This window comes from Dendrobates tinctorius, unplaced genomic scaffold (assembly GCF_039654945.1).
Source record: "Dendrobates tinctorius isolate UK_male_01 unplaced genomic scaffold, ASM3965494v1 ptg000005l, whole genome shotgun sequence".
NCBI lineage: Eukaryota > Metazoa > Chordata > Amphibia > Anura > Dendrobatidae > Dendrobates > Dendrobates tinctorius.
Window position 1 is genome coordinate 6,415,768 of NW_027361673.1, and position 13,029 is coordinate 6,428,796.

Sequence of the window (13,029 nt, forward strand, 5' to 3'; positions counted from 1 at the left end):
AACATATTATTTGAGCACGCCAAAGAGACTTTTAGCGCACAAGCATGCTCAGATAACACCTCGTCCGAGCACGTTCACTCATCACTACAGTTGACCAAATGGGTGTTCAACCGTTACCCTTAGGGTAGTATTCCCCATCTCCAGGAGCCACCAACAGGTAATGTTTTCAGGATTTCCGGCATGTTGCACAGACGATGGAATTCTTGCCTGTCCAGGTGATGCATTGATCATTTGGACAATACCAAAGGAAATACCGAAAACTTGACCTGTTGGTGGCTCTTGAGGACTGGCGTTGGGGAACACTGTGCTAAGGAGTATGGCTATATTATGCTGTGTGCACTAGGTGTTTCTTGAGTTTTAAATGGATCTTCTTCAAAATTCTCCAAAAAATCTCTTCATATAAGATTTTTTTTTAGCTTTTTATTTTGAAGATGTTCTTAAAACAGCCTGATGGGGAAAAATTGCAAATCACTTCATTGAAAAGTGTTCTGGGGAAAAAAAAAACGCTAAGGCTATGTGCACACGGTGCGGATTCTGCTACGGATCCGCAGCGTTTCAGGCCCTGCGGGTCCGCAGCAGATTTAGGTGCGTTGTACAGTACCATTGTTTTCAATGGTAAACTGAAAAACGCTGTGCACATGCTGCGGATTTTTCCGCGAGTTCAAATCCGCAGCATGTCAATTTTTTGTGCGGATTCTGCTGCGGTTTCACACCTTTTCCATTGCAGAGGTGTGAAACCGCAGGCCAATCCACAGGTAAACTGCAGGTCTTTTGGCCTGAGATTTTACCTGCGGATTTTTCCAAATCCACGCGGAAAAATCCGCAGGACCTAAATCTACGTGTGCACATAGCCTTAGGCTATGTGCCCACGTATGCAGAAAATTTCTGCATGAAAACCGGACTCTTTCCCAGAAAACGCACGTTTTTCGCTTAAAAACTGCGCGTTTTTGATGCGTTTTTTTTCCGCGCATTTTCTGACTCATAGAAAATACCAAAAACGAAGGACTTTTCCGCAAAATTAATGAGCATGCTGCATTTTTTACCACGAAGTGTTTTTTGCACGGAAAAAAAACGCATCAATGTGCACAAAAAGTGCGGAATTCATTTATAATGAATGGGATGCTTCTTTTATGCGTTTTTGAAGCGTTTTGACCAGGACAAACGCTTCAAAAACGCTTAAAAAATGCTTACGTGGGCACACAGCCTAAGGCTACTTTTACACTTGCCAAGTTTTTTGCGGCCCATTTTTACGGGCCGTTTTTGCGGGCCGTATTGTTGTGATTTTTGCAGTCTACTGCAAAAACGGGCCGCAAAAAACCTTCTCTGATTACAGTTTTTCCCTGTTATAACAAATAGGGGAAAAACCAGTGATCTGCAAATACGGTGTACTGCAAAAACAACTTAACGTTGTTTTTGCAGTACCATTGATTGAAATGATGACGTGTCCGTGAAAAATATCGAGCAAGCTCGATAGTTTTTCACGGCCGTGTACACGGCCATACGGCACACGGAATGTGTAAAAGCAGCCTTAGGCTTTTTTACACTTTTTTTGCGGGCCGTATTGCCGTGATTTTTTTCGGTCTCAAAAAACCTTCTCGGTGGGAAAAATACGGCGATCCGCAAATACGGTGCATCGCGAAAATAAGCTACCGTTGTTTTTGCGGTACCATTGAAATGTATTGTGGCTGTGGCCGTGAAAAATATCGAGCAAGCTCGATATTTTTTCACGGCCGCATATGCGGCACACGGCAAGTGTAAAAGAACCCTAAAGTCGACACTGGTCCATACTGAGTCTTGTGTAGACAACTGAGACTTCAGACTGATACTTTGTAGCTAAACACCAGACAGATTTGTGCAGCTACTTCTATTATATTTTAAAGGCATCTCCGCAAAATAATAGGTAAATAGACATACTGTGGTCTAGAAAGACGCGCCGCATGTGTGTATACGCAGGGAAGCCGGAGGCGTCCCTGCACGCATAGTGGAGACGGTATTTCATAAAATCCCCTCCACTATGCTGTAACATCGTTTACTGACCGTGGAAACACCCTGAGGGTTGCGTCTTACCTGACTGCCTCCAAGGTTCTTCTGTTGATTAGATGGCGTGACGCGACTTTACATGTGCAGCAAACATGATATTAACCATGGCTGGCTAGTCCGAAGAGGAGTCGGAGGATGCAGTCAGTAAGAAGTTCTCAGTGTTCTTATCCAACAGCCACGAATCACCGACGTGGCTGCTGGATTGGGTCATGCGAACAGATTTGCACCAATGTTAGTGAGCACAAAATGTCTGTTCAAAGCAAGCACAGACATTCAAGACTCTCCGATCACCCTTGTCGCGGTTAAAAAAGTTCAGTGCAACTTGCCACCTACTTGTTTTCCATCTATCTCAACCCCCCGCTTCCTTGATTGACAACTTTGACTTTACAGGAGATGTCAAAGGGCAGAGATCAATGGAAAGCAAGTAGGTGGAAGAAGGGTGCACCCAAGTATTTTGCCACAATGAGGGTGTACAGAGCACCTGAGCAAATTGTACCTAGGTCAGCCTCTTGTAACCTGATTAGCTACTACTTGCAGCTTCACTGTATATACACCATTCTATATTCACTGTTTGTGTGTGTATATATATATATATATATATATATATATATATATATATATATATATATATATATATATATATATATATATATATATATATATAATATTTAGTGAACCCCTGAAAATCACCAACTAAATATATATTATATCTTTTTATTTTTTTCCAGCTGCATTTCTTACCCAAACTGTCTGCCTTGATGACACAACGGTAAAATTTGAAATTTGGGATACAGCTGGTCAGGAGCGATACCACAGCCTTGCACCAATGTACTACAGAGGGGCCCAGGCTGCCATAGTTGTATATGACATCACAAATGAGGTACCGGGAGTTAATTTTGTGGATTTGTGTCAATGTTATAAAATCTATTTATTTCTTCCATCTCATGCGTGATCTGACCCGGAGCTGACATCCGTGGCTAGTTTCTTTGTGTTCTGTCACTGCTTTTAACGTCGCTGATACTGGGACTTGTGGTATGTATTACTTTTCTCAAAATGCGTTTGTCAGCACAGAATTGACTGTTCAAGCGAAGGCCCACCGCTCGGTGCTTCATGGTGGGGCCCATTCATTTAAATTCACCTTCCCATCTGCTTATTGTCTCTCAGTCTCCACACCCCCCTCATTTGATAGACAGCTTCGTCAAGCAACAAGCAGGAGGGAAGGTGCATTTAAACGATTTGGCCACGCCATGATGCACCGAGCGCCTGTGTTAGGTTTAAACAGTCATTCTGTGCTGACAGTCATTTTAAAGGGAAATAGTCAGCAGGTGTTTGCTATGTAATCCGAAACAAGCATAATATAGGGCACAAGAAATTGATTACAGGGATATGTCGCTTAGGAGGCGGTGTGCTGTAGTGTCAATACAGTCTACATAATGTAGGGGACTACATGTCATGTGCAGGCCAGTCAAGCTAATCTGTTTAACCCTGCGCCCCACCACTGATTAGCCGCTTGCTGACAATTCAGTGTACATAGGAAGTTGTCAGTCAGGGGTGTGGGTGGCATGATACACAGGCCAAAAGTCTTAAGGCCCCGTCTCACATAGCAAAATCGCTAATGCGTCACCGATTTTGTGACGCAACAGCGATCTCGCTACATGTGACACGCAGCAGCAACACCCCCCCCCGGCTGGATATCGCTAATCGTGCAGGAATGTCCTGGGCCATTTTTTCGTCGTCTGCGTCCCGCTGCCCAGCGTGCATCGCTGTGTTTGATCGCTGGTTCGTTGCTGCATCGTTGGTGTGTCTGCCTGTTTGGCAGCTTACTAGCGATCATTTAGCGACGCACCAGTGACCCCCTACTAGGTCGTATCATTGTCAGGATCGCTGGTGCGTCGCTAAGTGAAACAGGACCCTTAGCTTGTCTACATCAGACAAACAAGGATTCTATGAAAACTACCCCAAGCAGGCCAGTGAGTGACACATCCCTGGAATCAGGCTTTCTTGCCCTATGTTATGTTGCTCTCATATTATACAGCAAAATCCTGCTGACAGATTTCTTTTAAAATTCACTATTCAGAAAAAAAGCTATTTCAGTTGACCTCTTTGCAGTCAAGGGCTGTGTAGTGTAGTCTGTAGAGTCTGTGCTCTAGTTAGTACCATACACAACACTTCCCTATTCCTCGGTTTTAGAATTTCCCTAATATAAAACTACTCTTGGCAATAATATTTTTATTATCAATGTCAGATGTGTGTAGGTAACACTTACCGTATTTTTCGGACTATAAGACACACTCCCCCTCCCACCACCCTTGTAAATTTTGGAGGAAAATGGTGGGTGGTATGTATTATAGTCCGTAGGCTGGCTTACTGGAAGGGGGGGGGGGGTTGCGGCAGTGGTGGAGCAGGGTCCCTTCCTCAGAAAGTAGGCAGGGGCAGAAGTGTGGCGATGCTACAGGCCCAGTGTTGTCGGTGAGCAGAGCGGAGAGCATAATTGGTTTCGCAGCGGCCATTTTCCTGAAGATGTTGCAGCGCCTGCGCAGGTTGGAATCTCAGCCTGGCCGAGATCTCAATCTATGCATGCGCTGCCTCCAGCGGCCATTTTCCTGAGTCTGTGGGCGTCGGGGTAATGGCCACCGGAGGCGGGGCGTGGACAGGTTAAGATCTCAGCCGGGCCGAGATGTCAATCTGCGCATGTGCTGCCTTCGGTGGCCCACAACTTCGAAAGAGTGGCCACCAGGAAACGAATGATGCGCTCTGCCCACCACCGACACCGGGCCTGCAGCATCACCACACGTCTGCCGCTGCCGGCTTCCTGAGCAACACAGTCTGCTCTGCCCCACCGCCGACACCAGGCCTGCAGCATCGCACCACTTCTGCTGCCAGCGGTATCCTGAGGAAGGTACCATGCCTCCTGTGACCCCACTCCACCGCCGCCGGCCCCCAGGAAAGATGCCTTAAATTTGGACTATAAGACGAACCCCCATCTTACAAAAATCTTTTTTTTTTTTTGTTTCAAATTTTTCACTTAAGAATTTTGGACTGGTGTGTCTCATAGTCCGAAAAATACCGTACATGACTGGGCACAGAGACAATTTCGGACTGGTTCTTTGCCATATTCTAACACAATGAGTCGGCTGTTACAACTCGTTAGTTTCTTTGGATCGAGAAAAGTCACAAGGAACAAGTGCTTATTAACTCGCATGTTGCTTCTCTCCCTTTGATGAGGGCTCCGGCGGTGAGCCCACATCTTTCTCGGGACGTGTCAGCTGTTTTGAACAGCTGACATGTGCCCGGAACAGCCGTGTGTGGAATCGCGATCCGCCTGAGGTTATTAACCCGTTAAATGTTGCTGTCAAACTCTTGACAGCGGCATTTAACGTCCACCAGTGACCCCGTCACGTGATCACGCGTCACCGGTGGGTTGGCATGATAACCGGAGGTTTCCTGGAAACCTCTACGGTTGTCACTGCCGGCTTGCTGTGAGCGCTGCCCAGTGGTCGGTGCTCATAGTAAGTGAGTAATTCAGCTACATATAGGCGAGATATGATCATCGCCTATATGTAGCAGAGCCCATCGGGTTATGGCAGCTTCTAGCCTCCCATGCAGGCTATTGAAGCATGCCAAAAGTAAAAAAAAAAAAAAAAAAAAGTTTTTACAAATGTTAAAAAAAAAATACAAAAGTTCAAATCACCCCATTCAAAATAAAACAAAAAATCAAACACAGACATATTTGGTATCGCCTTGTTCAGAATCGCCTGATTTATCAGTGAAAAAAAGATTAACCTGATCGGTAAATGGCGTAGTGAAAAGTCAATACGCCAGAATTACAGGGTTTTTTTTGGTCGCCGCCACATTGTTTTAAAATGCAATAACTGGCGATCAAAAGCTCGTATCTGCACTCAAATAATATCAGTAAAAACGTCAACTCGGCATATAAAAATAAGTCCTTGCCCAATCCGAGATCACGAAAAATGGAGACACTACGGGTATCGGAAATGGCGCAATTTTTTTATTTATTTTAACAAAGTTGAATTTTTTTTCACCAGTTAGATAAAAAAGAACATAGACATGTTTGGTGTCTTTGAACTCGTAATGACCTGGAGAATCATAATGGCAATTTTTTTCAATTTCACCACACTTTTAATTTTTTTTCCATTTTTGAGTACACGATGTGGTAAAACAAATGGTGTCGTTCAAAAGTACAACTCGTCCCACAAAAAACAAGCCCTCACATGACGATATTGACGGAAAAATAAAAAAATGTATGGCTCTGGGAAAAAGGCGAGTGAAAAACAAACGCAAAAACGAAAATGGGCTCCGGCTCGAAGGGGTTAAGAAACTCTTGGTATTCATGCAGTCATTGTCATGAGGATTAGGTCTGCAAGTGGCCAGTAACTGTTTTGTCCAGAAATAATAAAAATCACTAAAACTTTTTTAAGCTGTAGATTACTCTTCTTATAAGAACCAAAGTGACTGCACAGAGAAAATGCCATTTCAGTTGCTTTGTGCACAGTGATTAGATCCAGCTACAATTAGGAAAATCAGCTCTTGAGTCCTACTTATCTACATTCTGGGAGAGCTTTGTGTTCTCTATATTCACTGTTAAAAAAGTGTCTACTTGAAGAAAAAGAGCATACCGTATTTTTCCGATTAAAAGACGCACTTTTGTCCCCAAAATTTTTGGGGGAAATGGGGGTGTGTCTTATAATGCGGATATACAGTACCTTATTGGTGTGCCGCTGCGGGTGTCTGGTGATGGTGGTGCTGCTGCGCTGTGTTTGTTGATGCTTCTGCGCTGTGTCCGGTGCTTCATCACAGCAGCAGCACCGGACGCAACGCAGCGGCACGCCGCACATTGGAACACCCCCTCATCCCAGCCCGCGGCTTGCAGCATCACCCCACTCCTGCAGGCTTCCTCCAGCAGCGACCCTGGGACCCCGCTTCACCGCAGCCACCACCCCCAGTAGACAATAAGACGCATGGATCATAAGAAGCACCACCATTTTATTAAAAAAAAAGCTTTTTTTTCCCTATTTTTTGCCTCAAAATTTGGGGTGCGTTTTATAATTTGGAGCGTCTTATAATCCGAAAAATACAATGCAGTAAATTAAAAGGTATCCTATCAAGAAGGTTTAGGCCCTGAACATCACCAACTTGTAATCCAGGACAGTAACAGGTTGCCACTGATGTCCTATATTCTGTCTGACAAAGCAGACGACGGAAAAACTGCTTTGGGGACTGTGCACCCTTTATTCTAATGAGCAGTAGGGGGTCATGGGGGTGGAGCTGCTCCTCTGAAGAGTCACCTTTGTGGGTCCTCCTGCTGGCTTCACAGATGCCCATCAGCTCAGGCGCAATGTATGAGCAGTGAACTGAACAAGTAGTGGCCATGCCTTCGTCCATACATTTGACAGATGATATTTGTGGCTTGTCATGATTTACTCAGCCTGTGGAACATAGGTTGAGCTAGTAGGAAGAGTTTGTATGTTCCATTATTATGACCGTACTTAAGTGTTGAGCAAGTATCCCACCGAGATGTATTGTACCGTGTGTATTCTAATGCAGGAATCATTTGCAAGAGCAAAGAACTGGGTAAAAGAGCTTCAGAGACAAGCAAGCCCCAATATTGTCATAGCCCTGTCCGGTAACAAAGCCGATCTGGCTTCTAAGCGAGCTGTGGACTTCCAGGTACGTGGCCGGTTTTCCTTTTTTATGTATTTGTGTTGACAATCCATCTGAGTGCCTCTGTTTAAAGACTGACAGAAATCAAATTGTCGATGAGATGTCTGTTTTCATAAAATGTGATTGCAGTGTCCGCGTCTCGTACGGCAGAGATACAGTAGCTGTGATTATGGATGATCGTTGTGATTCTCCTCTATACTGTCCAGACGATATTTCATTCCAGGCTCTGATTACTCCTTATGGTCTGTAAGAGTCAAACTGTTGGGAAGCAAATCTATAATATATCAGAGCCTGGAATGAAATGTCGTCTGGACAGTATAGAGAATCTCCGCTCTATCTACAGAATGACCATATTAGGCTATGTTCACACATTGCATTTTTGAAGCAGTTTTTTTTCTGCTAATTAAAAGCTGATTTTTAAAGTCCCAGCAAAAGCTATGAGATTTCAGAAAACTCATGCACACGATTGTTTTTTTTCTAATTTTCCGTGACTGAATTGGAAAACTGCTGCAATAAAATACAACAATGCATATTTGCTGCTTTTTTTGGCTGAATACAATTAACTTTATTAAACATATGTATGTACTGTAGAAAATTGACACTTATAATCCGTACCAAAAAGCGCAGCAAAATCTGCTTTTTGTAAGCTGTTTTTCTCCTATAGAGCAGGTTTTGCTTGCATGAAAAATGCAACGTGTGAACATAGCCTCACTATTGTCATTCTATTATTAGTATCATTCGTGTTACACTGTGTTCCAAATTATTATGCAAAAAATATTTCCTCATATTTTCCCTAAATTACCTATATGAATTGCAGTCATTGTTATTTTCCAGTCATCTAATATTCTAGTATAATTGAAATGTTTTTTTAACAAACTGCCTATGAAAACAGTATATTTTTAAAAATAAACACTCAAAATGCATGTTCCAAATTATTATGCACAGCAGAGTTTTCAACCTTTTTATTTTTATTTTGAACAAAAAAATGGTCAATTGTGAAATTATAAGCATTATCAGCTTATTACAAGATGAAATCAAACAGTTTTCAAGTCAAAACTTTATTCTAGGTGATGTTACATTTGCACATAGGACCCCTTGTTCGAAAGAAGCTTCTGAACTCTCGTCCATTGAATTTGTCAGTTTTTGGATGGTTGGTGCTTCAATTTTTTTGCATGTGGACAGAATACCCTCCCAGCTGTTGCTTAGATGTGAACTGCCTCCCGCCATCATAGACACTCCTTTTGATGATGCTCCAGAGGTTCTCAATGGGGTTGAGGTCAGGGGAAGATGGTGGCCACACCATAAGTTTGTCCTCTTTTATGCCCATAGCAGCCAGAGATGCAGATGTGTTATTTGCAGCATGAGACGGTGCATTATCATGCATGAAAATGATCTTGCTGCGGAAAGCACGGTTCTTCCTCTTGAACCATGGCAGGAAGTGCTGTTTTAGAAACTCCACATAGATTATGGAGTTCATCTTTACCCCTTCAGGGATCCTAAAGGGGCCCACAATCTCTCTCCCCATGATTCCAGCCCAAAACATTACTCCACCTCCTCCTTGTTGGCGCCTTAGCCGTGTTTTCATGGGGTGTCCATCAACCAGCCATCCTTCACTCCATCCATCTGGACCATCGAGCGTTGCACGGCACTCATCGGTGAACAAAACAGTTTGGAAGTCAGTCTTCATGTATCGTTTGGCCCACTGGAGCCGTTTCTGCTTGTGTGCAGTGGATAGAGGTGGTCGACAGGATGGCTTACGCACAGCTGCAATCCTCTGAAGGACCCTGCATCTTGTTGTTCGGGGGACGTTGGAGGCACCAGCAGCTTCAAAAACTTATCTGCTGCTATGACAAGGAATTTTTGCAGCTGCTCTTTTAACCTGACGCAATTGCCTGTTGGAAAGAGTCCTCAATTTTTCCTTTTCAGCATGCACACGTGTGTGCTGGGAATCGGCTACATACTTCTTGATTGTGCGATGATCACGATGAAGTTTCTTGGCAATGTTGATTGTAGTCATGCCTTGACCTAAATACTCCACAATTTGTTGCTTCTCAGCAGCCAACACATCCTTTTTCTTTCCCATTTTGGCAAAAAATGTAGGCTGCTTAATAATGTGGAACAGCCTTCTTAAGTAGTCGTGCCTTTATTTGGACACAGCTGCCAAACTAATTTGCACAGGTATCTGCAATTGCTTTCAGTGTTATAAAGAGCCCTGACACACATCACCATCAATGAGTTTAAATGACAAGCAAAAAAATTCTAACCTTATCACTCCTAAACTCTTTTTGCATAATAATTTGGAACACAGTTTATTATTTTAATATTTTATTATTCTGTTTTAAATAAATATGGTTTTCCGTAAATAACAATAATTGGAATTCATATAGCCTCTGCCGCTTTTTGTGGATTGTTATCACTTGTATCACATCTGGCCCCTTTCTAGTTCACTTACCCAAGCACACGCTCACTAGGACCAATTTCTAGGCGACCTGTTGATCTGGAAGTATTTGTAATGAACGAACGTGATCAAATAAGTCGTTATTCAAGCATGCTCGGGTGCTAACCGAGTGTCTTCAACGTGCTAATGATATGTTCGAGTCCCCGCGCCTGCATGTCTCATGCCTGTTCGACAGCCACAAGACAGGCGGGGATTGCCTAACAAACAGGCAATCCCTGTATATGTTTCGACCATCGAACAGGCATGAGACATGCAGCCGCGGGGACTCGAACATATCATTCGAGCACGTCGAAGACACTCGGTTAGCACACGAGCATGCTCGAGCAACGACTTGTCTGATCACCTTCGTTCATTACTAATAAGTATTTTTAAAGTGAGGAAGTAAGCCTAGGAGTCTGGAGAACACCTGGGCAAATCCGGTAAAATAACAAACACAGCAGGTACCCGCACTCCCCTGGGTCCGTTGCCGCTTCCTCCTTGCTGTTGCGGTCATTGTGTTTTGGTCGGGGTGGTGACTTCACATCGACAGCGTGCACCATTACTGACTATAACTGTAATGCACTCTGTCAATGTATTGAGAAACCCACGAGCAGAGGTGTTCAGTTATGACTTTCTACCGCTCCTCAAAAACTTGTACACACGTTTGTTGGTACCCCTCGTTTAATGACAGAAAAACCCACAATGGTCACAGAAATAACTTGAATCTGACAAAAGTAATAATAAATAAAAAATCTATTAAAATGAACAAATGAAAGTCAGACATTGTTCTTCAACCATGCTTCCACAGAATTTAAAAAAAAAATAAAACTCATGAAATAGGCCTGGACAGAAATTATGGTACCCTTAACTTTATATTTTGTTGCACAACCTTTTGAGGCAATCACTGCAAACGATTCCTGTGTCTGTCAATGAGACTTCTGCACCTCTCGACAGGTGTTTTGGCCCACTCCAAAAGAGCAAACTGCTCCAGTTGTCTCATGTTTGAAGGTTGCCTTTTCCAGGCGGCATGTTTAGCCCTTTCCAAAGATGCTCAATAGGATTTTGGTCAGGGCTCATAGAGAGCCTCTTCAGAATAGTCCAATGTTTTCCTCTTAGCCATTCTTGGGTGTTTTTAGCTGTGTGTTTTGGGTCATTATCCAACTGTTGCAAGACCCATGACCCGCGACTGAGACCAAGCTTTCTGACACTGGGCAGCACATTTCTCTCTAGAATCCCTTGATATTTCATTGTACCCTGCACAGATTCTAAACACCCTGTGCCAGATGCAGCAAAGCAGTCCCAGAAAATAACAGAGCCTCCTCCATGTTTCACAGCAGGGACAGTGTTCTTTTCTTGGTATGGTTCATTTTTCCATCTGTGAACATAGAGCTGATGTGCCTTGCCAAAAAGTTCCATTTTTGTCTCATAGGACAATCTCCCAGAAGCTTTGTGGCTTGTCATCATGTAGTTTGGCAAATTCTAGTCTGGCTTTTGTATGATTTTTTTTCAACAATGGTATCCTCCTTGGTTGTCTCCCATGAAGTCCACTTTGGCTCATACAACTGTGGTGCGATCTGACACTGATGTTCCTTGAGCTTGAAGATCACCTTTAATCTGTTTAGAAGTTTTTCTGGGCTCTTTTTTTATCATTCATATTATCCGTCTTTGAATTGTCATCAATTTTCCTTCTGCGGCCACGTCTAGGGAGGTTGGCTACAGTCCCATGGAGCTTAAATTTCTGAATAATATGTGCAACTGTAGTCACAAGAACATCAAGCTGCTTGGAGATGGTCTTATAACTTTTACCTGTTAACATGTTTGTCTATTTTCTTTCTAATCTGCTGAGACAACTCTTTCCTTCGCTTCCTCTGGTCCATGTTGAGTGTGATACACACCATGTCACCAAACAGCACAGTGAGTATCTGTAGCCTTCTATACAGGCCTACTCACTGATTCCAAGATTGTAGACACCCGTGATGCTAATTAGTGGACACACCTTGATTTACGTCCCTTTTGTCACATTATTTTCAGGGGTACCATCATTTCTGTCCAGGCTTATTTCTTGAGTTTTTTTTTTTTTTTTTTAAATTCTGTTGAAGCATGGTTGAAAAGCAATGTCTGACTTTCATTTGTTAATTTTCATAATATTTGATTTATTATTACTTTTGTCAGATTCAGGTTAGTTCTGTGATCTTTGTGGGTTTTTCTGTCATTAAACGAGGGGTACCAACAATTTTGACCACGTGTGTATATGGGCTATGTACTCTCTATACCAAAACAAGACTCTTAGATGAAGGGTGTAAATAATCCCAAGGTGATGGTTTAATCATTGACTCTCAGAATCAGGGCCCCATCTCTCACCATGTTAGTGGGGTGTGTTTTTTTTTTTTGTTTTATTTTTTTGCCACGTTCGTTTTTCGGTGTCATGCAATGCATTCTGTTCTTAACCTGAACCATTTCACATGTAGGTACTCATATGAACTCTGTGTATGGATCTTTTGCAGGAGGCTCAGGCTTACGCAGATGACAACAGTTTATTGTTTATGGAGACATCTGCCAAAACATCAGCAAATGTGAATGAAATATTCATGGCAATAGGTAAGCTTAAAGAATGAATGGAGTGCCCCTATGCACGGACTATTGAATAGTGTGTTATGGATTTGCTTCATTAATGCCAAATACTTTGCAAAAGATTTCCATCCGTATTGTGAAGTATACCGTACAAATCTGGGCAATGAATTTAAAATTTTCTGAAGAGTCTCAACCTTCCCCATGCTAAACAAGCCCCAACAGGAAATCGGCAATCATCCAATTATACCTGCTTTCCTAATTTAGTTTTCTCACTGATTAATGTATTAGGAATTCAGTAG

At 42.9% G+C, this 13,029-nt stretch overlaps 1 protein-coding gene across 1 annotated transcript in view; it reads left to right on the forward strand.

The window, feature by feature from the left end:
• RAB5A (RAB5A, member RAS oncogene family) overlaps nucleotides 1-13,029 on the forward strand; it is a 56,654-nt gene that overhangs the window by 31,112 nt on the left and 12,513 nt on the right. Inside the window, exons 3-5 of the mRNA XM_073568143.1 lie at nucleotides 2,769-2,920; nucleotides 7,606-7,728; nucleotides 12,664-12,757. Of these exons, the coding sequence (XP_073424244.1) occupies nucleotides 2,769-2,920; nucleotides 7,606-7,728; nucleotides 12,664-12,757 (369 nt within the window). The remainder of the gene's footprint in view (nucleotides 1-2,768; nucleotides 2,921-7,605; nucleotides 7,729-12,663; nucleotides 12,758-13,029) is intronic.